Here is a 17,956-nt window from a genome sequence, read left to right as displayed (position 1 = left end):
GTTTGTAACCTACAGCTAAATATATATCAAAAATGTACATAAAGACACGTATAGGCTCTAAGAGCTATTGCGAATTTCCTCTACAAATAATTTTAAGATATCAGATGAAGAATCAAAAAGAAAAAGAGAAAGTTAAGATAGCTTTAATTCGAAATAAATATATAAATTATTTAAGTACATTAAATACACTTACTAGATAGTAAAGACGAAAATCTTGATTCAATAATCTAACTTTTACATACCTACATGGCACATTTGGGAGCGATTGATCCAATGTAATATTTACATTAAATAATAAGAACTCTATATTATCTTACGATTATTGACTAGACATTGGCATTAATTGAGATTAAAATACAATCATAATCACATGGAATAATGGTGCTGATTCTTGTGCACACCATCTAATTTGATTTTAAGTTATACCTGTCATCTTCTTATCCGCCGAAAACGAAAGGGACGGGTAATCGACAGGCATAAAATTTATGGAAAACACGTAAAACATTCTTCATTCATAACTAGTTGCCAACAAAGGAGTAAAATCCTTCCTTTGCAACTGGTTGCGAAACGTGGTTGCGATGGCGGCTGAAGGGGTCAATTTTAGGCACAAATTTAAAGCAACCATTTAAAAATTTTACATTGGCCAATAACGCGACAGAATTAAGTTGTCAGCACACGTCGGACGATTTGCAAACCAGCGAGATGCCTATTTGATTCGCCCGGGCTATTCATTCATTTTAAAATTAACAGTTGTCAGTCCTGTCCCTTTCCTTTTCGGCGGATAAGAAAATGACGTTTAGTGTTTATTACTACTTACTTTTTTATTATTTTGCGTCGTGCACCCCATTATTATAAGTTGCTATCTTAACCTGATAGCAAGTGAAGATGTAGCCTAAGGTGGTACACGCTTATCTAGTAAACGCTTATTCATTTTAGGCACTAGCTGTTTCCTCTAAGTGAAAAATAAATTGAGCACGGCTACTTTACAGTTTCAATGGTAATTATAAACGTGTTAAGTTAATGATAATGACTACTACCTATCACTTAAATAATAACGTTACTTAATTATTTATTTAATTTTCAATAATAATTAAGTCCTTAGCATGTTGCAGGTCACGGGCATGAATATGTATACGCTTTGGTACCATGTCACATTAACTTTTTTGACAAATTGAACTGTAAGTCTCACTAAATGTCAAATATGTTAGTGCGACAGAGTCCTAAAGTGGGTAAGTACATTATATTGCTCATGACTGTACTAATAAATATGACATTAGCACCGCTAAAAACGAGTAATTTGTCTAAAGAGAATAACCTTCAATACACCATGCATAAACACATCTAACGCTTATTAAACACACTTTGCGTTTAAACAAAATGTTCGCCAATTTCGCATGGCGTACTATGAACTGGGGCCTTCGCCAAGTTGCAAACGATAACGTATGACATATGACAACTGACATTGCAGTGATGAAAATGTATGATTTGACATTTGTATCACTGTCACTGTCGCTTTTATAAATCGTTTGGAACTTGGCTATCCCTCCTGACCTAATCTTATATTAAACTACAATTATTATGAATAATAAATACAACACGCACCTACACACTTGACGGTAAAACATTTAAATACATTGCTTCACTTCTCTACTTTTACGCGATTAGAAACATACGACATTCGATTTCGCGAGATCTCGTCAAATTTTTCCGGATCAATCCCGAAGCATAATATGACGAGATCCCATTCGATATTGACGGGATCGGGCGAATCTCCTTGAGTTATACTTATACTTTTTGTTTTGATTATGCTAATTTCCAAAGAAAACTTAATTTAGTTAGTAATATTGAAGAATTAAGGTTTTTGTTTTCTTTAAAAAAATATTTTGTTTAAATTAACCTCCCAAACAAGCAGTTATCAGCTATCCGAACTTTATTTTTTTTTATGAACTAGACGATATCCTGAGAATTTCGTGATTTCGCGGGACTAATATTTCCAATTCCGCGAGATCTCGAATTTACGATCCGGATTGCATTCCCTAATTGCCACACAGTCGTCTTGCGATGGACAAATCACGTAAAAACAAATTGCAAACTACCACCTTTTTTAAAGTCGATTGAAAAACCAACATTTTAGGTTATACGATTCTGTACAATACCATCAACACCGACGCAAACGCGTATTCTTGCAGGACAGAAGCAGAAGTCCTATCCAAGATGCATTCGCTTTAGGGTGGTTCTTCGAACATTGGAAGTGAATATCATCACCGTAAACGCAAAAATAGAATAGAATATTTTGTCTGTTTACAATCAGTTAGAATTTATGTGTCACTATCTTACTTAAATCCTAACTGTCACCACTAATTCAAGAGCCTCGCACTTGCCTTGTAAAAATTGGGCAGTGGTTGGCCTCTTGCCTTCCGCCCCGCAGAACTCTGTGTGACGCGAGTGGGATGGCACCCCGAGTAGTCCATTTCAAAGCCGTACTAGGACTCCTGTCCTCCGCCTCTGAATAGTACTGCTGTCTAACTGTATATTTGCAACAAAAAAATACAAATGATTCTAGGATATGTTTGTGTTCAAGGTAATGATATTGATGACCAGTGTTCGATAAAACCAGAGACCTTTAGTGTAAAAGCGATTGAATTGTAGCTAGAACTTCTGCTTTCTTGCAAAGCACCGCTTTAAGGCCTGCGCCGGCGTGATAACGTATCTCATATTTTAAAGTATACTCCATTATGTATAGTAAACCGAGAGCGAGGGTGATTGTGGTCAGTGTTGGCACGAATCAGCTGTCCAGTCTTTGTCATCAGAAGAACAGCTCGGCACCTTCTAGAAGCACACAGCGTACACGGCCACCGGTCGTTGTACTTGCTCCGGGTATGACGGTAGAAAGTGAACCCTTGAAATATCGCAATAATCCCGCCATTCCGGTTTTTCACGAACAAAACTGCAACAAACATTTTGGTGATACCATTTAAACGCTTTACAACATTTTGCTAGGTACATACGCCATGCTTATTAAATCATTTAATTAGTGAGTTATTGGAACTGCAACTCGACAAAACTGTAAACTTTTATTTTTTATCACATTTAATTATTTATACAACAAACATCGACACTGATAACAAAATCTCCTTGGAAACAAAATATTTCACGTTAACATCATATCGTAAAGAAACTTAATAATTTTACAAATAAATAAAAAACGTACTGAATCATATGTCAGCTATCGACAGCCGCCACAACTTGGAATTTAGCCAAATAACAAGATGTCACTTACACCCTGTATGTATATAAATTGCATTATGTTTGCCGAAAGGAAGGGGGGGGACGCCTTTGTCCAGCAGTGGGTTCGTTTAGGTTAGATTAGATTAAATTTGCCAAAATATCCCTTGGTTATTGAAAAATCACCACCACCTATCTCCTTAAAGTTGGAGGATGGTTATGTTCAATGTTCATCCGTATAGGTTCTGAGGTCATCTTAATGGTTGTGAAGAATGCCCTGCAGGCCCGTGACCCTCTCTTGGTGCATCGCCAACGGTCCAACACGGTGCTCTTACCATCAGCCGAGAAAATGTTATTACCGAGAATAGCTATCACTCTTCCATTCCGTTCAAACCATGTCACTGAAGACAAAAAAATTAAAACATGAGCTCACAAATATCCCAATTAGGGTAGTCAGAGGTACATCCATCGCGAGATGAACTAACTACCCATACCCACGGAATAAAAGAAAGAGGTTGGAAAGACCCCACCCCCGATTCAACCCCACTCTCTTTTACCACTACTCCTGCAAACAGATAACTACGATACCTCTACTGCTTCACAAAATCCATAGCCAATTTACCAGTAATGTATATTTTATGTGATAGGCAATTTTATCATTACTTTTCGTAAGATACTGCTTACAAAAGTATTTTTTTGATAAATAGCCGACCATACTGACGTTTTTAGCTTTCCTGTGATAATTAAGGATCTCCTTAAATTGGATTTTTTACCTTGCAGGTTATAATGCACAAGACCACCTTTTAATATACTATCGCGGAACTCCGTGCGTCGTAAAGTTCGCGGACGAGTGGAGTGCATAGTTGAAGTAGTACTTTTGCTCATACTTGTATGGCGCGCGTTTTACGCTCTCTTGGCCGCTTCAACCTCTTTGTTCTATTCCGTGCCTACAACTCAACTCACCCTCCAAATCGTCGCCTTTAATGGTCGAACCAATTGTGTCAGCGAAAACTGCACTTAAGATAAACTAATAACGCATTGGTGCAAGATAAAATATATGAATTTATTCAGCTATCTCAATTCAAATAATTTAGCAGATACCTCAGGAGATACATAATATAATTCATGCCACTGTATTCTGAAAGCATCTTGACAACTCTTGATATGGTCACTTTCTTAGAATAAATCTGGTGTATTTTGTAGTCACAGATTATTTGGCCGTCCATAAATTACGTAAGGCGAGGCCCTCGTCGGTCGGGGTCGAATCGAAGCTACCCAATCTCATACGGGGGAGGGGTGTCGAACTACCAGTACGAGGTAGTGTCGAAAAATCATTTAAATATCTTCTTGCAATTTATGATCGGCCGCCGACCAGTGTTTCAATTATTTTATGTATTTCTAGTATTTTTCACAATAATGAAATTTTTGAAACTTATTAATTTCCAAACTCAAATCGTGATGCTGTAATATTTTAGGAAAACAAACAAGAACCCGACAAGAAAATTATCGAACAAAAATTCTTAAACGTAACGATAATAATTCGGTTAATAGTTACATGAAATAAATGTACACTAATTAATAACTCGTTACATTACCCTAATCATAGTATTCTATAATTGTCTTTGTTCGCTTTAAAATGATCCAAGACGTGTAAAAAAAGTATTAACCCTTTCAAGGCCACACTCCGATATGTATTGGCATATGCCACGGTCAATCATATCAGATAAAAAAATGTTTTTTTTTTAACAAGCGTTCTTTTTATATAAATTCATGACAGTCGGGTTAAATTTTTCTGTATATCCCGTCCAGTAATGTATACTTTGGCGGCAAATGGTTGTGAGCTGTAGAGACACGAATTAGCTCCCTATTCTTAGTAGCAGTAAGGTATGCTCTACACTTCCGATAGGCGGCGCTAGTGCAAGACCACCGATCTGTATTTTTCCCGCGATTGTGGCAGTAGTAGGTATACCCTTGGAAGAGCGCCACCACCTTCCCCAAGTGATTCATGATGTATTTCACTGAAAAAATAAATAAATACATTTAATTCTTCTCCCACAAACAGTCGTAACAACTACTAAATATACCTTTCTGTATCTTTTCCAACGGACTGACGTTTAGTAAAAGTAGGTACAATATCAAACTTGTGTGTGATGTGTGCATGTGAATATGAGAGCGAGTGTCTGTGTGTGTATGTGTGAGGGTGAGTATACGTATGTGCATATGGGAGGGAGTGTGTGTATTGTGTGTGAGGGTATGTATGTGCGTGCACCATCCTTTCGCTATTTGATACAACTAAAACTTTTCTATTTCATTAGTGTCCCAATCAGTTAATTTATTTTACATCCCTTAAAAACGTTTTTTAAATAATCGTGAGCGTTGTATAAACATATAGTTTCATGTCTTCTTCCATTTCTCGTTACTTCTTCCATTAGAACTAGAAGTACTTCGCTTAAGACCTTACACTACTCAACTTTTTCGCCGTACATTTTATGCATACGCCCGCGTAATGTGTGTGCCTTCAAACACGCGTGTACGTGCACCGAATCCCCTCCATACCCTTTTTTTTTTTGACGTGACTTATGTTGATTTGCCGCAGATCGCATTAACTACTTAGCCGGACAAATGGGGAGCGTTGAAGGCTCTCACCCGGTACAATGTTTAAGACAACAGGCCTGAGGGTGCCCAGTTGGGCGCGAACCTCGGCTCAGGGCGTCGTCTGAGAGGAAAAATATTTGAAAGAATTAATCGACCCTAGTGGGTCGATAGCGATAAGCGCTGAATGAGGGAAATCGTCGACCACGCCGGCGGGGTCGGTATCGGGGTCCTGAAGTGTTTGGTGTCGCGAGCTGATTGGCTGCCTCTATGGCTAGATCTCAGCGGTGTGAACGAATAATACATCGTGAGGAAACCCACATTCCAGAGAAATGCATTTTCGGAGGTACGTGACCTAACCTGTATTGGGCTGATTTTCCCTTCGCGGGTTGGAAGGTCAGACAGGCAGTCGCTTCTGTAAAAAACCGGACCTGTCAAATCTTCAGGTTAGATAAGTGGACCCTGTGAAAAAGGAGATAATGCTAAGGAGATGAAATCCCTTAGGATGTGTTTGTTAACACATTCCCAATGTAGTAATTAAGGTAGAAATAAAAACAAAATTGTAGTTTTTTTGGTAATTATTTACTTAGTTACTTTATTTTTATTGTTATTATTATAAATACTAATAGGTACTCTTTATTACGTCATCACAGCATTAAAACTAGCTTTTCGTACAACGTAATTTGGACATACTTAATTAAAATAAAATCGCAGCGTCATACAAACTTCAAGTCGGCAAATCTGAAAAATTGTTACTTACTTTTCGTTTCTTATTCTTATGACTGACAAAATATTACAATACATTATACCTGATTTATAATAGATATAAAACAATAAAAAGAAGTAAAAAATAGTACGAGTAGTTATGCTGATTTGCCGGTAATAAGTATAATATTATTTATGAGCTAGAATAATGTCTTTGCTAATATAATAGTATTTCTTGGGTAGTAATAAATAAACATAAACAGCCCATATACGTCCCTCTGATGGACACAGGCCTCCACTCAATCAACCACGCTGCTCCACGGCGGGTTGGTGGAGATGGTTTACGGCTAAAAGCCGTAGTAGTAAATAAAACTTAGTATACAAAATAATTAATGAGGAGCTCGGTGGCGCAGTGGTAAACGCGCTCGGTCTGCGATTGTTGAAGTTAAGCAACTTTCGCAAAGACCGGTCATAGGATGGGTGACCACAAAAAAAAAAGTTTTCATCTCGAGCTCCTCCGTGCTTCGGAAGGCACGTTAAGCCGTTGGTCCCGGCTGCATTAGCAGTCGTTAATAACCACCAATCCGCACTGGGCCCGCGTGGTGGTTTAAGGCCCGATCTCCCTGTCCATCCATAGGGAAGGCCCGTGCCCCAGCAGTGGGGACGTTAATGGGCTGGTGATGATGATGATATAAAATAATTACACTTTGAAGTAGATTCCTTGATGTATAACATAAGAGGGTGGTTCATGACAATGTACTAAGTTGGAATCGATCATCTGAGATTGTGTCGACATGATGAAGCGAGCCTTACACTGACCCCATCGGGTGCATCGCCATATTGATGAGGTCTTCCCTCTATTGCCACAGTAGAACGTATGCCCTTGTAATATCGCCAGCATCTTTCCAGTCCGGTTGCTTACGAAGGTCACTGGGTAAAAAAAACACAGTTCAGAAAGAGATTCAGGTGCATTTACGTACTTATAAATGCGAAAGCTTTGTTCGTTACGCTTTCAAGCTTTAACTAGTCAATTGATCGTGAACTAGTCTTTAGTTAAGTGAGGTAAACGGTACAGTAAGGAAAAGGGATACTGATAAGGGAACCCTACTAGGGTAAATGAAGTCTTTGCGAACAAAGTCGAAAACATCAGCTAGTGTTAATCAAGAAATAAATTGACATTTCCCGCGATGTAGATATTTAAAATATGTTTATTTGTTCCATGGTTTAGTGAAGCATGTGGGTTATAAATAATTAGGTACGTACCACCATTGGTAACATGTCTCTTGTAAAATAAATTACATTTCACGTGATTAAGGTTTGTACGAAATAATATGAGCAAGTTTAAAAGGTAAGTAAAGTACTCAGATTATTACAAACGAACTTCAAAGTTACCTGGAATCGCTTTTAATTTTAATCACTTACTTTATTTTTTTATAAAGAAAAATAAATTCAAAATACCTTAATTCCTCTTAGTACACAACACGGAAATAAACAGTAAATAAAATGTGTTTAATCTTTATTTGTGTCGTAAGTACGTCTTATGTAGGCGTGTACATCTTTTTAATCTAAATCCTAGCGTAAGTTCCATCCCCCGTTTTGAATAACCGAGGCGGCTCGTGGTTGTGTTGCTTGAGGTAGCTGCGTATGCGCAAGTCATAGGTGGTGGTCACCAGCGCCTTGCACCCACGGTGGTACATCGAACAGTACCACCGCCAACCATCCCTGGTCCCCGTCTGCCAGTTGTATGTGAAGTTATTCCAGAAGAACACTTTTAAACCTCGCTTCATCTGAATTATTTCTCCTGTAAAAAAAAATCTGGGTGTTAGTGATATCGTAACGAATACTGAGGGGGATGATTCAGACCATGGTTCTGAGTTAATATCAAGTGGAATTTTTCGTCGCAAGTTCATGTTTTTTTTTTAGTTTTTTAAAATTATTTTCATTTCTATACATTTGCAATGGAAAATTCCACTTGATATTAACTCAGAATAATTAGCTGAATCATCCCCCTCAGTATTCATTACGATGTCACTTACACCCCACTCAAGTACATACGGTAGCAATACAAGTAGGTATGGGTGTAATGACACCGTAACGAATACTGAGGCGAATGGTTCAGACCATAATTCTGAGTTGATATCAAGTGGAATTTTCAGTCTGAATATTCATGAAATTTTTTGTTTTTTTTTTTATTTTTTCAGTTCCATACTTTTGCGACGGAAAATTCTACTTGATATCAACTCAGAATCATGGCCTCAATCACCCATCATGTTATGTTAACGGCGGCCCGTGGTTTGTCGTCGACGCGACCCTTTCGCATCATCATCGCTCAAGTGGAAGTTGGTGGTCACCATCTCCTTACATTGTCGATGGTACAACGAGCAGTACCACCGCCTGCTGCGCGTGGTATTAATTTTCCTGTTACTTATACAAGTTTCCAGAGAAAACTTTTGTACCTCGAACCATTTCAATTATTTCCCCTGTAAAAAATAATCGTTAAATTATAATGTGGAACCTAAATTTACCTTTTATTGGAGTTTAACTCTCCATGGCATATGGGACATGTGTCATTGGCTTCATTTTCTTTCTTTATGAGCTTTACACCGCGATGTCAAATATATACAGCCTTATCACTCAGAAATAATGTAGCTTTTTACTGGTAAAATAATTTTCAAAATCAGTTTAGTAAAGTACAGAAACAAAGAAACTTCACCACTTTATAATATATATAATAGATTGAATAGGCTCTTGAAATAAGCGTTTATTAAATGGGACAACAGCTTTTTTTGATTAAAAGCCATTTTATGTGTGCAAAATTTAATTATTATTTACAAAAGATAAAATGAAAAGTCGATAAAATACTTTTATTTAACAATATCTTCTAATATCTAACAGTCCAAAACAGTATTTTGGATAATTTTGAATTTTGCAACATTTATTAACAAGTAAATTCTTTATCAAATCGTAACGTAATTTACAAAGACTTTGAAAAACCTTTGGTACATGAATATAGAGAAGTTGTACATCTAACAATCATTTTTTTAACCAAACTATAATTGGAATGTACTAAAGAATTGAAACAAAACAATACAAACAACTATACCTAAGGTATTATTATAAAAATAAGTTAATTATATCTAATAATTTTTATTATAAAAATATTATATTATTGTATGTTAAGTTCATCATTTGACTATCCTTACGCTCCTCATCCTTGTAAGATAAACGAAGCCGAATCTTAATTTTGAAAGGACTGAATCGATTAATGCATCATTGATCGAAGGAGGTACAATATATGAGATAGTACCATCACTAACAAAACCATTCGCGTGTCAAATATTTCATCACACGATGCATTAATTAATAATTTACGTTTCAAAATTAAGTTTCGAACACACTTTCCGGTCAACAAGCAGATCACACTATATAAAATGTAAAAATTCAGTGATTTATAATTAGAAAACTTTTATAAAGTAGGTACATTACCTACATATATACATTACACACGCATGTAAACAAATCCGTCTAAGGCATTCGTTCGTAAGAAAAACATCTGTCCCTTACAGTGAACATTATTAAATAACATTAAATGTTCTTTGGACTCTACTAAAGATACTAAAGAAGTCGAAAATATTTAAAACGTGTTTGTTCTCTTTGCATCAGAAAAGTTTTGTTCTAATTGCGTTAGACTAGACCTTTAACCTAGGTCTGAAATTGTGAACACGATTATCTCTTAGGGGATGTGCATGGTTGAAAATATCAAGCATATTTTCACTTAACATTAGAATATTTTCCGCAAAAATGCACGGGAAATATCCAAGAACAATTCCTTAGTGACATGTAAAATAACGTGTATATGTACCTACAGAAAAATGGTGTTAATTTCCATTTTATTTTCAATCTCCATAAAATAAGTACTGAAATCGTAATCTAAAACGATCGCAACGCCAACAATGAGATATTTTTCATTTAGAACGTCATTAATTTTATAATTAATAACAAATAGCTTGATACGTTTCAAAAGGATGCTTGCATTGACGCAACTATTTTCTGATTTATTTATAAATAATAATTTCCATTCATATTATTGTACATATACATAATTTAAAATAACATTAATGTTACAATTTTTAATACAACAAAATTGATTTGTTTTTATAAAACAAAATAGGAACGCCGACATTACTAAGTTACTTCGACTAATCTCAATCGACCAAACCATTTAGTATTAACTATAAACAAAAAGAACACAAATTCAAATAAAAGTTCGTTTAAGTATGCGAGTGCATTCCTGTGGTAGATACGATGATCCCATCAACCGTTACTGCAGAAGCTTTGCACTTATGCTTGTGTTTCTTAGAACAAGTCCATCTGATTCTATTCCCAACTAAGGACCTCGAGTGTCTGAAGAACTTGTGACCACCAACGTAGATATGTGTCGACTCCCGAAATCGAGATTGTAAAACGGAACGCAGGAATTCTGAAAAATACAACATTTGTAAAAATACTATTCGTACAAGTAATAAATATAATTAAAATTACTTATACTAAAGCTATAACAGAAAAGTATAAGTAAAGTGTATTTTGATTTTGTAAGGAAATCTGTTGATCTGACAAGATAGAGCACTTTCGAACTGTTAAGTGTGTAATATTTATCAATGTCATATCAATTAATAAAACAAAATACATAATCATTGTTTTATTAAATTTGTGCTTGCGTTGACAACATAAAATAGTTCGAACTGGAAAAAAGTAAAATAATATTTGTATTTTTTTGATTAGACATCTGAAGCTAATAAATAAATGAGGGTCGCTTTTGGAAGACTAAAAACAAAAAAGGGTAGTACCGGTTACAATACAAAAAGAAGTATAAATAAAATCTGATGTTACTTGAGAAAATTAAACCATTACTATAGATGCATGAACCAAGCGAGCATGACAAGTTAGTAGATACGACGTACCAAATCAGGCTATCATCCAAACATGCCTTTTACGCTTTTGTAGATAAACGTGTCACAGCTAATACAGAAGACTGTACTACGCATTCAATTCACCTGGACAGCTTTATTATGTGCCATGTGACCGGCTCTTCAAGTCGAAGTTCGATTTCGCTAGCCATATCAGAGCCCATCACAACAACGACCCAGGATAGATATCGGAGTCGCCGTCATCGGATACGACTTGGACACGATGAGATAAACGTGATACGCTCATTGGTCGAAGCCATCTTTATTGTTACACCACAACTGCCATACACCATACTACAAATCGCATACGTATGTAGTCGTTACATGAGCCGTGTCCAGGACTTAGCAGCTCTTAATATCCCTGACACGCTGATGTTAGACTAAGCAACACGAGAGAAAAAGCGGGTCTTGAAATCACGTGTGATTATGGCAGCTATTCACCCTGACTATGCGGTTATTTAGAGTGACAGCTATGGCCTTGCAACCGAGTTTTCTTCTTTGTGGACACCGCCATAGGCTCCTGCCATCCTTACCGATCGAACAGTGTCGGTCCAGGCTGAACCCCTTCACCACTAACACTGGCTTGCCGTGGCTAGACAGTATGTATGTCGCTGTAACAGTCAACATGTTTATTTATAACATAAAATCTTTTTTTTGATCAAAATACTTCTGTGCCGGCTCGAAACTCCGAACCGGACTACACCGGAGTCATCAATTCATCTTACTACACTAATACAGTTGGCTCGACCATTATAGCCAGCGATAAGGCTCGCCACCTATCACGGCGGTGTAACAGAAAGCTCGGTGTGGCGTGGGTACTTAGTTCATTTTGCGATGGATGTACCTCTAACTACCCAAATTAGGATATGGTCACGAGCTTATGTACGTGTGTATATTTCTGTTTTCAAGCCACCGCTGTGTTCCACTAATGAGATAGTACACCGAATGGCACTAATTACAAAAGCCGTAAAATTTAAAGAACAACGCAACAAATAATTTTCCAACAGTGTTACAACTTACCTCTTTTTCCAACATGACAAGAGATAACAATAAAATTCCCCAGAATTTTACTTATTTATTTATTAATATTACATAATAATTAGTAAATAAGCAAACATGCATAATTAAACTAATTTTACACTTGTATTACCTAAAAACCACGAACCGCACTTACTTAAGTGTAAATATAATTTTATTTATTAAATGAAACTTAATACTATAATGGTCACATTTTTGCAGGATCATTAATATCATCATTAGATGATAGATCAATACTTTATTTAGCTACTTAAGACTCCAACACGTTAATCTTTTTCGGTTTATGAAATACGCGTTGTCACAGTCGTTTTATAAATAAATATATATGAGGACCATGTTTGACCTTTTGAACTTTCAAATAGACTAATGAACGAGTCACCGCCACCGAGGAATAAACTAAAGAAGTAGCTATTAAAATATAAACAATCTATATTCGTCTTACTACTGGACACAGGTATAGGGAGTATGAGTCAGTTGCTAAGTGATGTTAAAAAAAAAAGTTGAAATACACTGAAAAATATCAAAATACGCATGGAATATGCAAATAATCTTACAAATGAAGTGATGAATATGAGTATAGGGGTAGGGGACGCAGGTACTAAAAAAATATGTCTGGATTGCACAATGAAGGATCTAGGTACAGTCATGAGCAATATAATGTACCCACTTTAGGACTCTGTCGCACTAACATATTTGACATTTAGTGAGACTTACAGTTCAATTTGTCAAAAAAGTTAACGTGACAAGGTACCAAAGTGTATACATAACATATTAATGCTCGTGACCGTACCTATATGTGAAGATGTGAGTACTGAATCCGACAAAGGAACTAGAGTGAAACTTTAAGGGCGGAATAATAATGATGATGATGATGCTATCATGAAGGACTTTCCAATCCACGTTCCCCAGACACTTATTACCTATTTTTTCATTGCTGAGGTACATTATTTTTTATTCGTATGTATATGTCCTGTGTATATGTTTTGTGCAACAAAGAATTATTGATGAATTGATAATTATTCAAAAATGTAACGTAATGGCAGAAGCATGTAAAACTAATTTTTTGCTTGATATTTGGATCACATTATGTATAGAATTATATTGCTACTTATATTGCTTCTCTTTATTTTGATCAGAATAATAATGGGTGGAAGTTGTTATTGTACCTTGGTGTAATAAAAACGGTTATCACTTATACCCAAAAACAAAGATAAAAGATTCATATGTTTGTTATCCATGAAATTAGAAGTTTAAACGTAGAAAAAGCTTAACAACGCCATCTATCGTGTTTTTGGGGAACGCGGATTGGAAAGTCCCTCTTTGTACCGAATTAAAAAAAATCTACTTTGCAAGTTGGCCTATGCACAGTAGAGTGACGTATATAGATTGATGTTACTTTTCTTTAAACCAAATCACATATGATTGTGGCAACTGTCGGAGCGTAAAATTTTGCCGTTAAGAGTTACTGCGATTGCTTTACAACCGAACTTCTTCCTAAGCAGACATCTCCAGATGGTCCTTCCATCTTTCCTCACTGAGCAGTGTCTATGAAGATTGTATCCGTCCACCACCAACACAGGCTTTCCACGTTTCGACAGCATAAAATTCGCTGAAATTTTCAGTCAAGTTTTAGTAATGCAATAAAAACAGTCAATACTCATAGGCAAATATCACGCAATTCAAATAGAAGTAGAATATTGAATAATAGTCTTAAGTTCACGCCAGAAACAAATATATTGATTTCATTATTAATGTTGTAAAATCAGGGGATTTCATGTAAATATAGTTTGAACAAGCATAAAATAACTTAGCACATTACAAACTGAATAACGAAAGTGTATTATATAAATACAAAATAATTTGACTAACATGCATGGCATATTAAAGTGTGGCACAAAAAGGTATACTGAAGTCCTTTTCTTGCTACTTATGGCGTAAAAAAATATTTAGATTTAGTGTTCCCTCCGGGTTGGAAGGTTAGACAGGCAGTCGCTTCCGTAAAAAACCGAACCTGGAGATTCTTCAGGTTAGGTTAGCGGACCTCGTGAAAACAGGATAACGCTAAGGAGATGATGATAGCCTTAACATGTCGCGGTAAAAGACCTAAATGAACGATTGTTGAAAAACAATTCGGACTATGAACCACCATCACTTGGTAACTCCATCGTATATATATTTACCGTATTGCGGGCCTTAACATGTACATATTTTAATGTTTGTAAAAATATATAATAATGTGTAAATATGTATTTCACTTCTCTAATTTCAATCATCATTATCAGCCGTACGACGCCCGCTGCTGGGCATAGGCCTCCCCCAAGGATCTCCACGACGATCGGTCCTGCGCTGCCCGCATCCAGCGGCTTCCCGCGACCTTCACCAGATCGTCGGTTGACCTTGTAGCGGGCCTACCCCCTGAGCATCGTCCGACACGTGGTCGCTATTCGAGAACCTTTCCACCCCAGCGGCCATCTAATTTCAGTAATGCTTTATTTTTGGAGGCAAAATTAAATTTTACGTTTTAATGATTATGCTCATAATTGATGCTGATGACTTGGTCGCCAATGGTGAAGACTATAGCTTTACAGCCATGTTTCCTTCGCCAACACCTCCACCGTGTCCTACCACGACCGTCCTCCGCTCTGTGGTACTTATGGTCACCCAGCACCAATATACAACGCCCTCGACGTGACGGTAGAAACAGTGCGTATTTGCCTGAAAGAAAATTGTTATCAAAACATTGCCAACTGTACAAGGAAAATCATCAAAATCCAAAGTATGATAGATTCACATTCCAATATATGATTGGGTGCACTAATTCAGCTAGATTTCCAATGACTAGGATTTCCGAATCCGTTTCCGCAGAGTCTGCTTACCTAACCCGAAGATTGAATTTGATAGGATTTTCGAATGTAACATTTTTTTTTTCGACTAAGATAAAGTTTCGATTCAAGTCTTTTATATACAAAATTAAAATCATACAAAACCGTAACGTACCTTATTTGTGAAGTGACTTATTGTAGATTTGCCGCAGATGTCATTAACTACTTGGCCCGACAAATGGGAAGCGCTGAGGGCTCTCACCCAGTATAAAATTTAAGACAACAGGCCTGAGAGTGCCCAGTTGGGCGCGAACCTCGGCTCGGGGCGTCGCCGTCTGAGGGGAAAATATTTGAAAAATGAATCGACCGTAGTGGGTCGATACTGATAAGCGCTGAATGAGGGAAATCGGCGTCGTATCGGGGTTCTGAAGTGTTTGTTGTCGCGAGCTGATTTGCCGCCTCTGTGGCTAGAGTAATCGGCTCGTTGGGATCGCACATTGTACATTAGCACATCAGTACATTTAATATTACCTGAAACCAGTCTTTGTCAGTTCTTTGATATGGGAACCGTGAGCACACAATCAACCATACTTACTTTATTAGCGTTGCACATTACCTGGCGTCACTGCATCGCACTTTCCTATCTTCTATTAGTATGGGTTGTGAGGTCAATGAACGTACTCGTCACCCTGATAGATTACTATCAAGCCTCCTATGACCCTCGCGTGGGTCATCGAATGACTACGTACTTGTACGTGCCCTCCGAAATACGGATCGGACTATAGGAAAGTCCGCTTCTGTCCTATTCCGACACCAAAAATCGTGCTGTTTCCAACAAAAACAGATGTGGCTCAACCCTTAATCAATCACAACTTATTCCATTTAATCTGTCAACACTACTCGCTGATAAACGTAAATTATCATTCAATAAAACAAAATATTTGTTAGTAAGTTTAATCACTTCCACATTCATTTTAATCACAGATTCATTTACAGCAACATAACAGCTGTTATGGCGTTATAAAATTAAAAATATTTTGAATTTTAATACATAAAATAATAAAGATAACACATAAGAAGGCTGCCTCTTAAAAGTAATTAATCTTAGGACATATTTTATTTATCGAAACGAATTGAAGTTGTAATAAGTATCTGTGCCGGGAACAAATCGTTCAACATAACGAGTTATGTTTTGACCAGGAGGACTACCATCGCCAAAAAGCAGGCAACTAAGTTTTAAAAAAAAATTCATTGTCGAAATATTTTTTATTACTTTACGATCTCACTCAGTTGTTGAGTGACCATAGGTGGGACACGCCTAGCAAATGCCAATCTCTAACCTTATGAACTCCAAGATTATAATGTTTTGGAAACACAAAAGGCGGCAAACTGTCCAAATCATTTTATGTTTTGTCGTTTTAGGGTGAAAACCTTGTAAGATTTAAAAAAAAAACTTGGTTCTCTATTTTTGTCCGGAGTGAAATTTTTACTCTGAGGCGACGCGACGGTTTGTTTATTAGTCATGATTGTGTATGTTTTTAACTTTAACCACCACATCCTGATGAGTGACAGCGCTAGCCTTGCATCCTTGTCTTCTGCCACAGCGCCACCTGACCGTACTGGTCGTCTCCCATGTCTTATGGAACTTATAACCAGACAGAACCAGCACTCGATTGCCACGCAGAGAAGACTCGTAGTGGTACCCTGGAAATAACAATGTAGGATCACATTATAGATTAAAACTTTCTTTCATCAGTCTTACTACTTATCCAGTGAGGATCGGGATGAATGATAGTGATTTAGTAAGTTAGTGTTATTTTTATTGTGCCAGAGACAATCGGATGTAAATGTAAATAAATTACATTGATTTAGATTGTCCAAAAATGCATTTAAATATCTGTTTAGAAGTAAACCGCCTAAAAAAAGGTAAATGAAAAACCCCAAGTACTTAGATTTGCTTTGTTTCAAATATCCTTTTACCATTAACTTATATTTACTTATTACCTAGGATCAGAAATTTGACTATTAAAGAAATAGCTACAGCATTGCAATCATAATCACACACTAAACAGGATGTTAGTGATATCGTACCGAATACTGAGGGGGATGATTCAGACCATGATTCTGTGTTAATATCAAGTGAAAATTTCCGTCGCAAAATTCAAGACGTATTTGAGCTTTTTTAAATTATTTTCAATTTTATTATACTTTTGCAATGGAAAATATCACTTGATATTAATACAGAATAATGAGCTGAATTCTCCCCCTCAGTAGGTATTCGTTACGATGTCACTTACACTCCGTACAAGTACTTACTAGTAGCCATACAAGTACATGTTAGTGACACCGTAACGAATACTGAGGGAGATGATTCAGACCATGATTCTGAGTAGATAACAAGAGGAATTTCCTCTCGGAAAATTCATGGAATTTGTGTTTTTTTTTAATTAATTTCAGTTCCATACTTTGCAACAGAAAATTCCGCTTGATATCAACTCAGAATCACCCATCAAAGTTTCCGTTACGATGTCACTAACACCCTGTATATATATCTATACCGTCACTTAATTATTTAAATAACATGTTTCTCCCAAAAGGGATATACCG

General features: G+C 36.6%; 1 protein-coding gene across 30 annotated transcripts in view; it reads right to left on the bottom strand.

Moving 5' to 3' along the window:
- Nucleotides 1-17,956, bottom strand: part of LOC126370072 (protein tramtrack, beta isoform-like) — a 282,534-nt gene that overhangs the window by 107,764 nt on the left and 156,814 nt on the right. The window contains exon 5 of one of the 30 annotated variants that reach the window (XM_050014776.1): nucleotides 7,208-7,452. The exons of 28 other annotated variants lie outside the window; for them this stretch is intronic. In XM_050014776.1, the coding sequence (XP_049870733.1) occupies nucleotides 7,223-7,452 (230 nt within the window). In that variant the 3' untranslated portion in view covers nucleotides 7,208-7,222. Of the gene's footprint in view, nucleotides 1-7,207; nucleotides 7,453-7,730; nucleotides 8,324-17,956 lie in introns of those variants that run through there. One more of the 30 variants, XM_050014761.1, reaches the window with a different exon arrangement.

The sequence above is a fragment of the Pectinophora gossypiella genome, chromosome 10, assembly GCF_024362695.1.
Source record: "Pectinophora gossypiella chromosome 10, ilPecGoss1.1, whole genome shotgun sequence".
NCBI classification, from domain to species: Eukaryota; Metazoa; Arthropoda; class Insecta; order Lepidoptera; family Gelechiidae; genus Pectinophora; species Pectinophora gossypiella.
The sequence above is the reverse complement of the archived record's forward strand: the minus strand, read 5'-3'. Positions and strand labels throughout refer to the sequence as shown.